Source organism: Vipera ursinii (assembly GCF_947247035.1).
Source record: "Vipera ursinii genome assembly, chromosome: 17".
Taxonomy (NCBI): domain Eukaryota; kingdom Metazoa; phylum Chordata; class Lepidosauria; order Squamata; family Viperidae; genus Vipera; species Vipera ursinii.
Window position 1 is genome coordinate 490,283 of NC_139530.1, and position 14,756 is coordinate 505,038.

General features: G+C 48.9%; 1 protein-coding gene across 4 annotated transcripts; it reads right to left on the reverse strand.

The window, feature by feature from the left end:
- Positions 1-87: 87 nt before the first annotated feature.
- Positions 88-12,996, reverse strand: ZNF362 (zinc finger protein 362). 4 transcript variants are annotated; one of them, XM_083375829.1, is made up of 10 exons: positions 10,042-10,070; positions 8,425-8,631; positions 7,107-7,165; positions 6,544-6,607; positions 5,345-5,591; positions 4,827-5,148; positions 4,377-4,601; positions 3,775-3,853; positions 3,439-3,597; positions 88-3,150 (listed from the first exon to the last, which is right to left on the reverse strand). In XM_083375829.1, the coding sequence occupies exons 4-10, from the start codon at positions 6,604-6,606 to the stop codon at positions 3,034-3,036; spliced, it is 1,212 nt and encodes a 403-aa protein (XP_083231955.1). In that variant the 5' UTR covers position 6,607; positions 7,107-7,165; positions 8,425-8,631; positions 10,042-10,070; the 3' UTR covers positions 88-3,033. The 4 variants fall into 4 exon arrangements, with proteins under 4 accessions (XP_083231955.1, XP_083231956.1, XP_083231957.1 ...); XM_083375830.1 differs by lacking the exons at positions 7,107-7,165; positions 10,042-10,070 and adding an exon at positions 7,268-7,322 and having other exon boundaries at positions 8,425-8,497; XM_083375831.1 differs by lacking the exons at positions 7,107-7,165; positions 8,425-8,631; positions 10,042-10,070 and adding an exon at positions 12,704-12,996.
- Between the last annotated feature and the right edge of the window lie 1,760 nt (positions 12,997-14,756).

Genomic DNA, 14,756 nt, shown 5'->3' on the forward strand with positions numbered 1-14,756 from the left:
AATGTAGACATTGGTCCCCAAATTGCAGGCCCAAGAGCCCCCCAGCTTTGCACACGAGGAGGAGAAGACCCTAGGCCAGGTCCAGCCCAAGATTGAAAAGACATTTTATTATTTGCTTTCCACAACAGAGAAGAAATACAAAGCAACTTTTAAAAAGTGATCCGTTTCTCATATATGGGTAATATTTTTAATTTTTCTGAACAATGCAATCGGTGGCCCGGAACAAGGGAGTCTCTGCTGTTTCCATAACACAAGTTTTAGAAAGTGGGAGGAAGGATGTGTCCCTCTTTATATATTTTTTTAAAAAATTCCTTTTTTTTTTCATTAACAAGGTAATAATTAGGGCACTAACTAGATGCTTCCTGGGCTTTTATATAGAAAAAAAAGGATGTTAACAATATGTATAAGAGTCTTATTTACAGAGTTATTAACATGCCAAAAAAGGAGAGGATACAGTATTGAATATCATACAACATCAATTCAAAACCAAGAAAGAAAAATATTTTTAAAAGGGGGAAAGGACCAAATCAGTATAAACAGCAAGAAAGAAAGAAATTGCTTAAAAAACAGTGATTTTTAAGGCGTAAAAATGTTTTTTTCCTTTTTTAAAAAAATCATATTTAAAAAAAAAAACAGAACGCAAAGGGATGTTAGAGGTGGATTTTCAGTTGTGTTGGTGGGAAGGGGGGTGGAAGTCTTCCCTTACCCTAGTTAGACAAAAACTGAGGTGCGACTTTAAAAACCAGGTAAGAGGGCGGAGTTGAATTTGGGTTTGCCTGCAAAAGGGGGGGGGGGTGCAGAGTCGGTATCCTGTAGTTTTGGTTTCAGAAGGATGGAAGCAAAACTCAACCAAGGATCAGTAATAGCATTTTTTTTTTGAAAAGCAGTCTCTGGCTATTTTTCTTGGAATGGGGTCTTTCCTCTGGCTCCCCCAAGGCAAAAACTAAGCCAGGAACAAGGAGAGGAGACAACCAAGAATGGAATGCTCAGTTTCTCAACTGTGGCCGCTTGAAGTCATGTGGACTTTCAACTCCCAGAATTCTGTCAATAATACATTCTTTTTCATGTGTATTGAAGCCTGCTTACACTCTTATAATGCCTTCCTCTACAATCTCTCAGTAGGTGGGAGAAGAAAAACCAGACAGGGCTGGCTAGGGAATTCTGGGAGTTGAAGTCCACGCATCTTGGCTGAGGTTGAGAAATACTTGCTTTGGATAGGATCCGGAGGCTGGCTGGTTGGGGATGATGTCAATCAAAGTCCTGCCGGAAAATTGATGGAGTTTTTTTTTGGTCAGATGCAACATGCCTCTTAGAAACTAATGTGGTTGTGCCAGAGCCCACTTGCATGTGGAAGAAAGGACGGCCTGCATTGCTATGGGGTGATCAAGCCCAGGGGGACCCCTTCCAACTATATAGGTAGCCCTTGACTTACGACTAGTTACTGTTATGGTGAGCAATGGGTTTGCTATAACTGCAGCAGCGTACACTTAGTGTCTAAGCTGTTCGTTTTCAACTGCTGTGGATGCTCAACAACTGCAGTGAAAAAGGTAAAATTGGACCAGTCTTGTGAGGTACCCATTTTACAACTGTTATGACTGCAATGTGCAGGCTCCATTACAGTTACAAGCCGGACCATCGCCTAAGATTGAAAAGCTGCATAATTGCTCTTTGTCTAGGGAAGACCACTTCTAAGGCTCTTGGGATTCCCCCCCCCCTTCTGTAAGATAAATGAGTTCCCTGCAAGTTGTTCCTTCGCACCATGGATGGTCATGTTCCGTCCCTTATGCGCCAACCAGGAGGTGTAGGAGCTTCTGTTGATGCATCTTCCAGATGAACTGGGGTGACCACAAAGTTGGAGGGACGGACTTGATTGGGAGGAAAAAGAAATGGCCGCCCTCCCCCTCGAAGACTCACTTGGCCAGGTTGCGCTCCCACCAGCCAAACACAGTGGTTCTCCAACGCAGTGGGAAGAGGACATCCCAACTACCTAGTTGCAGCTTGGACATGGCTAAAATATGTGCACGGAAGCAACAGCCCCCTCCCCAGTTCATGTTCCCTAGAGCCGTGCCCTTTTGCTGCCAGGACAAGTGCCAACCTCGTCTTCTCTACATGACGGATTTCGTCCAGTGGTTTGTCTCGTCCCAACAGGCCACCAGGGTGTCAAACCTTTGTCTAATGCAGCGGACATTCCTGACGCATTGCTACAAGTGCTCTCGTTCTCCCGTTTCCCCTCCCCCCTGCTCCGATAGGTACGGGATTTCCCCACTTGAGTTTTGCAAATTTTCCCAAGCTTCCTCTTGAAAAAGACCAGAGGTTGATTCTGCTTTTTGCACAAGACGGTCCCATAATTCTCCCTGACGTTGTGCCAGCAGTGCGTGGGGTACGGGCTTACGGCGTGTGGCATTGTTGTGCCCGCCAGACTCTGCCTCTCTTCTCTTGATGCTTCCGGGGCGTCAGGTCTCCTTCCCATTTAGCACCAAAATACATACTTCACGGTACTGTCCCTTGTCCAAGGAGACCCAGGCTGGCTTCCGGGAGGAGTCCAGAGCGATTGCCTGCTCAGTGTCAGAAGGTTGTTAGAAATCGCTGTACCAATGTTTTTTTGGGGAGGGAGGGGACAGGAGAGGGAAAAATTATCTGAATTGAGAAAAGGGAATATGGGGAAAAACTAGAACGCCGCGATCTCAGAAAACGGCGCTCCTGGAGAAGTGAGCGAGGGAAGGAGGGTGAAAGTGCTGTGGAACTGTCTTTGGTTGTCCCCAACATCAAAGAGAGCATGTCCCCTCCACAAACGTAGTCAAGGCCCAAGGTTGCTCAGGAGTGAATGAGGGATGGGGGACAGATTTTTTTTAAGGGGGGGTCTCTTGGTCCTCCTGAGCACAGTGCTGTAGACTGTCAAGAAATCTGAGGAAACAGCACAGGGAGAGCACTGCGGCTGTTTTGCATAATCCGAAGATCTCCGTCTTGCTCCGTTTCTCATTTCGGGCATTTGCGAAGGTCCGTTACGCAAGGGGGGGCCTCCTCCCCTGCGTTTCAGATGAGGGATATCCGAACGGGGATGCCGGGGGACTCCGTCCTCTGAGGAGAGTGCTGGTTCACGAGGTGTTCCACCACTGTGTGTTTTGACATGTGCTTCATCAGATAGGTCTCCTGGGGAAGGAGAGAGCAGATAGAAATAAATATAAGTAAACCATGATTAACTGTGACTGAGTGGGACAATTTCTACCTTCAGCTCCCGGAAAGTCCTTTCAAATGCAGCTTCCCACTAAAGGTGTACCATCAAAGGCCCCGTCATCCCCAAATTTAAGGGTGGTGCTTTGGGCAGCCATGACGTTTCACCTCTGCTTTGGGGCTTGGCGTTTACCAGCCGCCTCAATCCTTGCGCAAACCCTTACTTTGCTATGACACCTGTGGCCCGGCTCAGAGGGGCTTACTTACTGAAGTATACGCTCGTCCACACATGCTGCAGCAGTAGGCCTTTGCGTGCTTGATTGCATGCGCCGAGAGGTGGATCTGGAGCGAAGCTGAATCTGAATATGCCCGGTAGCAGTTTGGACATTTGTAGGGTTTGTCTTTGTTATGCTGCCGTTGGTGTGACTGCAGATGGTGAAAATGGGAGGAGAGAGAGTAAGAAACAGGTAAAGCACAGTCCCATCTGCCTCTGTAGGCAGTTTTGCAGGCCACCCACCCTGCAACAGCATCCAAGCTGTGGCCTCAACGTCCCATGTATGTCTCTCACCGTCCCCTGTTGGCTTCCCCAATTTTTCCACTCACCTGGAGATTAGAGAGCTGTGTGAAAGCCTTTTCACAACCGGCGTGCGGGCACTTGTACGGTCTGTCTCCAGTATGAATTCTGAAATGCATCAAAACAGAGGAATCAGTTTCACAAAGCCACCGCACCTTCCCCACCCTGAGACTCGTATTCTGTGCTGTGATCTTGAGGGGCAAAAATTTAGATGATGGTGAACCTAAGACACACGTGTCAAAGATGACATGCAATGATTTGGGGTGACACGCCAGCGTTCACCAACACCCAAAAACTCTTCTTGAAAGCATGCTCCATCCTTGCACAATTTTCAAAGGGTGAGAAGGATGCAAGAGATTGTGGTGGGCTCTCGGTAGTTGCCAGCTGGATTCACAAACTGTGTAGTACAGGCTGTGTATAGTACAGGTCTGATTGCACATTCCTGCATTATCCTGTTCTTGCAGCTCTGTCCCTCCCTTGTAACCCCATCTCTTCCATTTAACTCCACCCCTTGGCTCCCCTCAAAATGGCTCCAGCTGCCCTGCTGCCCCATTGCCTGGCCGGAGGGTGCCACGCTGTGGTAGTTGACTTTGGTCAATGTACCAAGTCCTCTGTGCTGGGCGAGCCATACCTGGTGTGCTGCTGGAGATGGGAGAGCTGGCGGAAGGACTTCTCGCAGTAGGAACAGTGGTAGGGCTTGACGCCCAGGTGGATGCGCAGGTGCTGCGCCAGGTAGGAGGCGTTGGCGAAGGACTTGGAGCAATGCGGGCACTTGTGTGGCTTGGCCTCGGTGTGCGACTTAGAGTGGATCTGCATCTCTGACTTGGTGAAGAAGGTAAGCGGGCAGACTTTACACCTGAGGACCGAGGAAGAGGGGTTAGGAACACCGCTGAACCCCAAGCTTGGGGGGGGGTCACAAGGAGAAAATGCTGTCCTTGTCTGGCAAAAATGGAGGCTGAAATTACAACAGTTGGAGGATGTAAACGCAACCACTTCCCCCTTTGAAACTAAACATGGCAGAATAAACAGCACGTTTGTTTTGAGGTGCCCCAGTGACCGGAAGCCTTTTCCTTAGACCCACCTGTATGTCTTCCCTTCTTTGCCGATGTCTCCTGAAGCTAAAATGGGATAGGGGACCACGAGGACCGGCGGTCCCGACGGGTTCTCGGCCTTGATCTTCTTGCGGCCTCGTTCACTCTTGGGGGCCCCCAGCAGGCTGTGGCCCTGGATTGTCTTGATGGAGTCCAACAGTGGGGGGCTGGTGATCCCCGAGATGAGGGTGGGGGAGGAGGCAATGAGATGGCTTTGACTGGAGGAGGTGGGTGTGGAAGGGGTGCTGGTGCCCGTCCCTGTACTGGATTCGGAAGTGCTGACGGCGGGAGTGCGGGACCCGAGCCCCAGACCTGCAAGTCGGGGGAGGGGGGGGAGAAAAAAGGCTAAGCAAAATCCTGCGCTGGAGAAAAGGAGGCACCTTGATTCAGCCCGATTCTCCGATCTTAATTTTTTTAAATAAACCACAAATTATAAACGCAACGCTTGTTAAAAGACACCCAATCATCAAAACCATGAGGACTAACGCCCATCCTTTTGTCTCCGTACCTGTGACTGTGCTGGTGGCCGGGCGCGCGTGCAGAGCAACGTCCGGCTGGGGAACCGCCTGGGGGTGAAGCCCCGGGACCTGCTGGAGCTTCGGAATGGACATGATGGACGGGCTGCTCTCCGCCGGCGAGGGGGGCACCAGCAGGGGCTGCTGGGAAGACACTGAGGTAGGGGGCAAATGAGGGGGGCGGATCTTCTCCGCCATAAGCTGCTCCTTGATTTTGTTGATCAGGACTAAATTGTCCAGCTGGACGCAAAAGAGAAGAGAGAACAGAATGACTAACCCAGAACAGCCGACAATCGTGGCTTAAAAATGTCAGCAGGCCAAGATGAGCTTTCAAAGAACCCCGCAATTCATGCGTTTGACAGAGGGAGCCCTAGAGGTGGTGGAGAACCAGCCAAGGCAAATTTAAGGACCAACAACAATTTGACAGTGAGAAAAGGTTGTCTAGCCCTGATTCAACGCAACTGCTAATCTTTGCCTGGACTTCAAAGGTAAGTAGAGTCAGACCAGTTCATTTTGGTGTGGGTGCCACTAGGAGATCTTGGATGGCATAGTAGGAGAAAGCTTCCCAGAAGGAAGAGGACAGCACCAGGTCTGTGAACCTACGTGGTTGCTCTTATCTCCCTCCCATTATAATGGGAATTTGGAAGAAGATTTAATATCCCATTTTTCTGACGTACAGAAAAATAGCTGAAAGTAAAACAATTCAAGGGATGCTATTCTCTTTTCTAAAAATACATGTTATTCAAATTTTTAGAAGAAAATAAAAAAACACAAACTAATAAAAAGCAAGAAGGAAGGAAGGGAAAGAGGAAGGAGAGAAAGGAAGGAGAAAAGGCAGAAATGAGGGAGGGAAGGAGGAAGGAAGGAAGGAAAAAATAAATACATGACATTTATCTCTTACTTGGTGATTATAGGCATATAAAAAGCTCATTTTCTTTTATGTTCTCCAATGGGGAATGGCTGCTGTTCTCCCACAGCAAATACCCCCCCCCAGACTCCCACAGGGGGATCAGGTTTAATCCCCAAAGCCCCCTTGACTTGCGTTCATCGTTCTGATCAGGCCTAGCATTTCCAAACAGGGTAGGAAAAATTGACGCTTTCATGCTTCCAGCCAATCAGCAGGGCGAGCGTTGGTTCTTGAGGACTAGAAACTTTTTTTAAAAATTAACTGGTAACTAGAAGCGGTTCTTACCTGACTGGGCATGGTGGGAGGCGGTGGCCAAAAGTAGGTGTTGTTAAAGCGCGGTTCTGCCATTCTGGAGAGAAAAAAATAGAGGGGGGAAGAAGGAGGTCAGGGGTCAGCTCACTTAACAGTCTTGCTTAGCATCATAAATTTCGGGCTCCATTTTGTTCGCAAGTAGAGGACTGGCTATTTTTGATCCAAGGTCAAAGAGAAGCCGTTAAATTATATTTTTAAAAGACCGTTTAACACCACAAGCCTCTTTTACACCTAGTTTCAGGTAAAAAGCAAGAGAGGAACATTGTACGGGAACCTTCACATCCAAAACCTGGCGACGGGATGAAGACCAGCGAAACTATTGAGTGAAGGGTTGGCAGCGCCCCCAAATTAGGGGCACCCCAAATCCAGGCCTCCTGAAAGAAAAAAAAAGACTGCTTTCTTTACTGGTGGAGTTGGGAAGGATTAGAAAAAAAAAATCCCCTGTGAAAAATAAACAGACTCAGATCTTCCAATTCCACCAAACTCTAACTCTGGCAGGTAACCTAATATATATAAAATATATAAAAAATACTCACACAAAACAAAGGGGTGTCTGCTCTTGGACCCACTTTTAAACTCTTCCCACTTTGCTTTGCTAGTGGAGAATTCAAGGCAGGGAGAAATTGGAAAACAAAATCGCAACGCTGTCAAAGAAATGATTTTTTTTTTGCAAGAGACACAAACTTAGAAAGTTTACCCTATTTTGGAGTTCCTGATAAAACCGCAACATCCATCCCAAACTCCCAAGCAATCTCCAGCAAGGACAACAACAATAAACAATCAAGGAGACGAATTAACTGCAGCGCTCATGGATTAAACGACGCAATTAAATAATTGCAACTGAGAAAACGCACTTCAAAATCAGCGCCAACCGCCGGTTAGAAACCACCCCTCAAATGACGGCAAAGAAATTTTTGATTGTTTGGGGTTGGAAATGACAACACTTATGTTCACCGGACCAGTTGCAAATGCAGGTCAAGGCCAAAGGGATTTGTACAATCATTTATGCCACTTTTTATCGTGGTGGGAAAAGCTGAAAACCCGCCAGAATCTCACCACTTCGTCTTGTACCCATCTAAGCCCAAATGCACCCAGATTTCAAAGGGTCTTTTCTCCCGCTTTCCTCTTTCTGTGCCATCTTTTCTTGATCCTGCTCCCCCCGCCCAAAAAAAAAGACCATTATCCACATTGTGAACCCAGCTTCAGTTTGGGCCACCCGAGTCGTTCAGCAAATCATTCAGCAAGAGACCTCCTTTGAATCCCAACTGTTCAAACTGTCGCAGCATCCGAGGCACACAGAAATATCCTGGTCACTTTTTTAACGGCCTAACTTATCTAGGATGGTTGGGGTTAAGAATAATTTGAGGTGGGCAGAGAGAAAAGGAAGGCTGGAGTTTTAAAAGAAAGCGAACACACTGAGGATGTTCCCTAGTTGGGTCACGAAACGTCTGCAAAGAAACCACCATGCTCAGAGAGCACCAAGGACCCCTCGCTGAATCAACCCTGGTTAGTGGACGCTGACTTTTCAATTCATCCGAGCTTCTGCATTGACCTTCCAAAGGGGGAGGAAGCTACCCCCGGGGGCCTGGGGTTTGTTTCCCTCCCCCCCCCAAGAACAGCAGGGCCTACAGAATTCCCCTGGAAAGGACCGTCTGCAGGCTGATTTTCACAGCCCTGCTTTCTCCATAGCTGAGACTCAAGAAACGGGGGACAGGACCACCTCAGCTGCACACGAAGCCCCAGCCCTCAGCTGGGGAAGGAAGAGCGGCTGGGACGGAGAGACGGGTCTGGCCACCGCAGGGTCCTGCTGCAGCCCTGCAAGAAGGGAAGACGTTAACCGCACTCGGTACTCACGGGGCGTCTTGAACCCTGGCGAGCAGGGCGTTGCTGTGCACTCCAGACCGTCCCTTCTGGTGCAGGCAGGGACAAGCACCGGCCGCCGGGATCAGGCCGGGAGGGGTCCCCGGCCTCCGCCAGATCCTACCCAATTGCCGTTAATACAAGCTACGGCCCCTGGCATGGGAAGGCTCTGCCTCGGAGGCCGCCCGGCCTCTCACCTGGCTGAAATAGAGAGAAATAACAGGTTGTTCACACAGAAACGGCGACCAAGCGCTGAGCCTGGGCCCGGGCAGGGCATGGAGCCTTCTGTGGCGGGGCAGTCTACCTCAGAAGAGTCAAAGGGCATCTGGGAAGTGCGAATGCCCTAGCCTAGGGAAGCCTAGCCAGGTGTGTGAAGGCTGATTCCTCAACATGCTAAACCTAAACCAGGTTAAGAAACCCACCAGCAATGCCCCATCAAACCAGATTAACAGGAAATCTCTGTTTTGCCAAACCTTCTACTCGAATAGCAGATTCAGGCCAACCCCTGGTGTGAACTCGGCTATGTTTCTATATGTATTTTTTTCCCTCCAAGCTGTGATGCTGGGCTAGACCCCCTTCCTACCCAGGGGAAATAAATAAGTAAAACCTCTTTTGTTATGGCGGCGAATCGGGGAGGCATCAGCTTATGGGGGCTGCAGAAATTTGAGGGCAATGAAAAGCTAGGAAGAAGAGCTTGGAAGACAGACAGGGGAAGACAAAGAGATGGGAAGACAGCGCTGCTCACAGAGGACTAGAAACATAGCCGCAAAACCCGGCTATGAGGGAGGAAAAATACAATTCTGGAAAAAGCACCTTGCTTGCTGCACAGTACAGAAAGTCCTCAACTTATAATCACAACAGAGCCTAACATTTCCATTGCTAAGCAAGACATTTTGTTGTGAGTTTTGCCCATTTTGCGACTTTACCTTGGATTCATATATTACACTACACCATAAATTCTGTTTTATACATCTCGGTGGTTGAACTGATACACTAAGGAGATATTTCCTTTAACCTCAAATACACTAAGCCATAAACAAACCATGTTTTCAAATAGAAATAAAACTGTAACGGAAACAGTGTAACACATCCAGCAGGGAATTCCTATTATTTACATTTTTCCCTGTTCAAAAGTTTCAGTCTAACTTGGATTTTCAAAACATTTCAGATGCGAATACAGCAGACATGCTCTTTTTAATTTTTTTGCTTCGCTTCATTAAAGAAATTAAGTAAATGAGCAAATTAAACACACCTCCTTTAAGACCACAGAAGGGGAAAAAATCCCCTAAAATTCACATTTGCAACTTTGCTGAAAAGTTTATCACCTTAGTAGATAATGGGGGGAAATCCCTCAAGACTGCAATTGTCTGATATTTGCAGTTCTCCAAATGTAAATCAGAGACACCGGTATGTATATCCGAAGGGAAACTCTTTTTTCAAATGCACGTTAGAATACATACGTTTAGACATTTCTCCAGTTTTTTCCCCTCCCATCTTACAGGCAGCCCTTGACTTATTTTGTCAGGTACAAGGCAGATAGATTTGCCTTTCTCTAAATCTGGGATATGTTCCATCAAACAATATATAACTGAATAAAACGGAACGAAATACCTGGAAAGCTTTAAGACAGGGGTCTCCAAACTGGGCAACTTTAAGATGGATGAACTTCAACTTCCAGACTTCCTTGGCAATAACGCATTCCTTTTGATATGTCTCCCCACTGTATGCCCTGCTTACTCTCTTGTGGTCCTTTCCTCTGCAATCTCTCCGCTCTAGGGAGTGGGAGAAAAGAAACAGGCATGGATGGCTAGGGGGTGTTGGGAATTGAAGTCCACAAGGCTTGCAGTTGCCAAGTTTGGAGACCCCCGATTTAAGAGGTGGAAAATTCACTTGGTTTCCCGTTTAGCGCAATTAGTCATCCTTTACTAGGGAATGTGGAACACAAGCTGGTCGGAAAAACAAGACTCGCACCAGAGACAGAATGGACATTTCCTCTCCGGCCTCCTTCCCAAGTTTCCAATTTCCCAGTCAATTGACCTTCCTGGTGCCCTAATTTCAGCCTGCTGGGGTCCTCGTTCAAGACCCTGAGCCTCTTCAGAACTGAATCAAAAAAATGCTAGAGCTGGAAGGGACCATGAGGGGCCATCTAGTCCAGCCCCCTGTCCAAGGCAGGAGCCCTTATACCACCCCAGACAAATGGCCGTCCAATCTTTTCTTGAAGGACCAGCTTTGAAGGTGGGTCGGCTTAAACCCAACTTCTCCAAAACACAGGCCAGACTCCAGAAGTAAAGCCCCATTTTAACCCCTAAACGCAGCTTAACAGCTAAACAAACATGGTTAGGGCAAGCGAGGGGTCCCTCTCGGCACCTAACACCTCCAAACCTATGCTGAAGCCCCCCAAATTGCATCAGTCACAGTTCACCAAACCCCGCTCCTGCTTAAAAGAAAAAAAATTGCAATTATTGGTATTCTCAACTTACGACCACAGCTTTACCCCAGTTTACGACCTTTCTTGCCACAGTTGTTAAGTGAATCACTGCCATTGTTCAGTTAGCGACCTGGGTGTTAAGTGAATCCGATTGCCCCATTGACCTTTGCTTGTCAGAAGTTTGCAAAAGTGATCACGGGACATTGCAACCGTCATAAATGTGAGCCAGTTGCCAAGCAACAGTCATAACTATGAAAAACGGCCTTAAGGCACTTTTTCCCCAGTGCCATTGTAACTTCCAACCGTCACTAAATGAACAGTTGAAAATGGAGGACTGGCTGCATTGTGTAGCATTCCAGATAGATCAGCCATGTGGGGGGGTTTCCATTCACAGCCTAAAATGACCTCTTTTTATGCAGGGAAAAATAAACAGAGAAGGGACCCCCAGCATCCCCCCTCTGCCCCACAGCCCCAAACTCCTGCACCCCAAAAATCTCCCTCCCTCCCTCCCTCCCTCCACACCTGGAGTGGCAGGAATAAAAAACCTGAGTTTTAACTGGATTTGGCAGCTACGAAAAAGAAGGAATATTTCAGATTATGGACGGAGACCCCCACCCACACAGGCCGCCCCTAAACTGCTGCAAAATAACACGAACAAAAGGAAATACACACCAAAACACAAACACACCTCCTGAAGATTAAATGCAGCCAGTGGGGGGAAAAAAGAGAATTTGCACCATTTTTTCCCAAATAGCCACCGCACACACGTGTGTGCACACACACACACAGATCATCTTAGCCGTCTCCCCCCCCTGCCCCCAAGAAATTCCTGCTGGACCCCTCTCCCCTTTTCTGCCATCCCAGGAAAACAAACTCCGACGTTAACCAGGATACATTTATACACCAGGATCGCACAAGTAGGGAAAAGACGAAGCCTCCGCATATGTATTTATTTCACACAAAGCCGAACCCCTTCTTACAAGTCCCGAATCCCTGAAAAGCACAGGAAAAACAACACACAAACACACTTGGGAGGCAAATCTCCCCGTTTGTTAAACTCGCCCACCCTGTAAAATAACCCCAGACATTAACCGTGCAGAAAACCTCCTCGGTTATTTCTCAGCAAACGTGGCATCGTTCAATATATATATATATATATATATATATTTTGCAGGAAGACAAGGAAGGAAAGAACAACGCACACGGATTCCCACCATTTTGGAGCAAGAAAGGGAAATAAAAAAATAAATAAATAAAGCAAGCCCCAGCCAGCCAACTACACGAAAAGAAACATTTTGCGTTTCCCGTGGCTTCCCCCGCTTCCAGCCTGCCTTTTCCTCCGGGTCCCACGCGCCCTCCCCGACACGCGTGGAAGGAAAGAGGAGGGGGAGGGGGGACGGAGGCGGGGGGGGCTCGGGCCCGACTCCCCCGGCGACCCTTCCCCGAGGGGGGCTCCCGGGCCACCCGGACACCCCAGCGGAGCGGGACGCAGAGCCGCAAACTGGGGGGGGGGAGAAAGGAAAAAAATCAGATTTTTCCCCCTCTTTGGGGATGGGGGTGGGAAAAAAGCCCCCCAAAGGCGACCCCCTCCCCCCCTCGCCTCCCCCCCGCCCGGCCGCTTTTGCTGGAAAATCGCAGACAAAAGAGGGCAGGGAAAAAAAATGGCAGCCAGTGTTATTTTTGAAACAGGCCGGGGACGCCATCTTCTGCAGATCTGGGGAGGGGGGGGAGGGGAGCCCGACGGGGGGCTTTGGGGGGGAAGGGGGGGCGCCAGGCAGCCCCCCCGGGGAAGAGACCGGCGGGGGGGGGGAAAGAAGAACCGAAATTAGGAAGGAGTCCGTCCACCTCTCTCCTCTCGGCCATCGTCTCTCATTGCCCGGGGAGGCTTCCCGGCCGGAAGGCTGCGCCCGAAAGGGGCTCCTGGATCAGCATGGTCCTCTTTCTTTCAAGGATCCGCTTTCTCTCTCGATCCCCCGATCGCGGCTTTTGAATAGCCCGGCTTTTTATTTATTTAAAAAAAAAAGCGAGACTTCCTACGCGAACGGACATGCTCGACTTGCAAATCGCCCCTCCGCCGCCAGCCGTCTGCAAAGGGAAAAGGGGGCGCCCCCTCCAGCCTCCCTCCTCCTCCTCCTCCTCCTTCCTCTGGGGAGGGGGCCGAGAGGAGACCCCCACCCGAGCCAGGCTGGGTGGCCCCGCCAAAGCGCGCAGCCGCCTCCCCTCTTGCAAACGCCCCCCCCCTTGCAGGAGACAGAGACCCCTCCTTCCACTAGAGCCCCCCACCCACCCACAGAGAGAGACCCCCCCCCCCGCTCCCTCCGGCCACTGACCTGCAGAGCCAGGAGAGGGGGCGCCGGCAAGTTTGCCCCAGACGGACACATTTTTCCAAACTCTCTTCCTCCCTCCGACCCCTCCCCGCCCACGCCCGCCCCCCCGCCGCCGCCTTCGCCTTCTGGAGTTCAAGAAGTCAGAGAAGAAAGAAGCGGCCTGGCCGGGTACCTGGCGCGGAGGAGGGGGCTCTGCGGACGGTATTATTTCTCAAAAATTCATCCCTTCAGGGGTTTTCTGGGGGGGAGGGGAGGGGAAGAGCGGGTGGTGGGTTTTTTTCCCCCCGCCCCCCCCGCCTGAAGGTGGGATGGTACATCTAGCGTCCCCCCCCTCCCTTTTGCTGGGTGGCTAGTTCAAATCTTCCGGGTTGGTGGACAGTTCTCTTCTGGGTCCTCCCCAAGGCTCGGAGATCTGGGTAGATTCCTTAAAAGAGGGTGCGTGTGGGGTGTGTGTGTGTGTGTGTATAACACTATATGTATGTAACACTATATATAACACTATATATATATATATGTTAAATATTTGTCAAGTCTTCTGAATATATATATATATATATATATATATATATATATATATACACACATATATACATATATACACACACACACACATATACATATATACACACACACACACACAAACATATATAGGGGGGGAACAGAGGAAGAGAAATCTTTGCAGGAAAAAAAGTAAGAGGGAAGTTTGCAAAATCTTAAAAGAGTGGAAGGTCCTTCCTTTCTCACTTCTGTTTGCTCACTCCCTTTTTCCCTTTGTCTCAACAGTTCTCTTTCTGTCATTCCTTTACTCTCTTTTTCCCTCTCTTTTGCCCTTCCACCCTTTTCTCTCTTTCTTTTTTTTCTTTTGCTCTCTTTCATTCTCTTACTCTTTCAGCCTCTTCCCTCTTACACTCGTTCTTTTTTTATCATTCTCTTTCCCTCTTTTGCTCTCCCCCTTTTCTTTTTGCTCTCTCCCCCAACTTGGCAGGGTGTCCTTTCCTCTCTGCCCCCCCTTTTCAAAACACTTTTGAAGTTTCCAACTTTACAGAAGGAGAAAAGGGCAGGAGGTTGCAGCCAAGAAAACACAGGGGGAGGGGTGAATTCTGGGTGGGAGGGGCCAGGAAGGGGGAGCAGTGAATCCCCCCCTCCACCTTTGCACATCCAGATTTTTCAGAGTATCTAATAAGAGGCTGAGGGGGGGGGGGTTCTCTTTCCACAGGCCTGCTAGGGTGTCTGCATTCCTGGGCTGGATTTTGTTACCCCCCCAGACCCAAAAGAGGTCTTTAATAAAGAGTCTTAGCCCCACACCAATCCTCTTTGGATTGCTAGCCCCCAGGAACCATGTTTTGTGACCCCTCCATTTTTAATCCAGCCCCCTCCCAAGTTAGGAGGGATGCTTAGAAAAAATACGGGCCTCTTTTTGAGGAGGGGGCTGCAAGGAGAAAAATGACAAGGGGGGCACTGAGCTCTGATATCCAAATCTAAGAGAACAGCCCCCGCCAATCAGGGTTAGTTTGCTACTTTCTTTGTTACCGTGTTTTAAAAAATCAAATTATTTTAAAGTTTGTTATTCT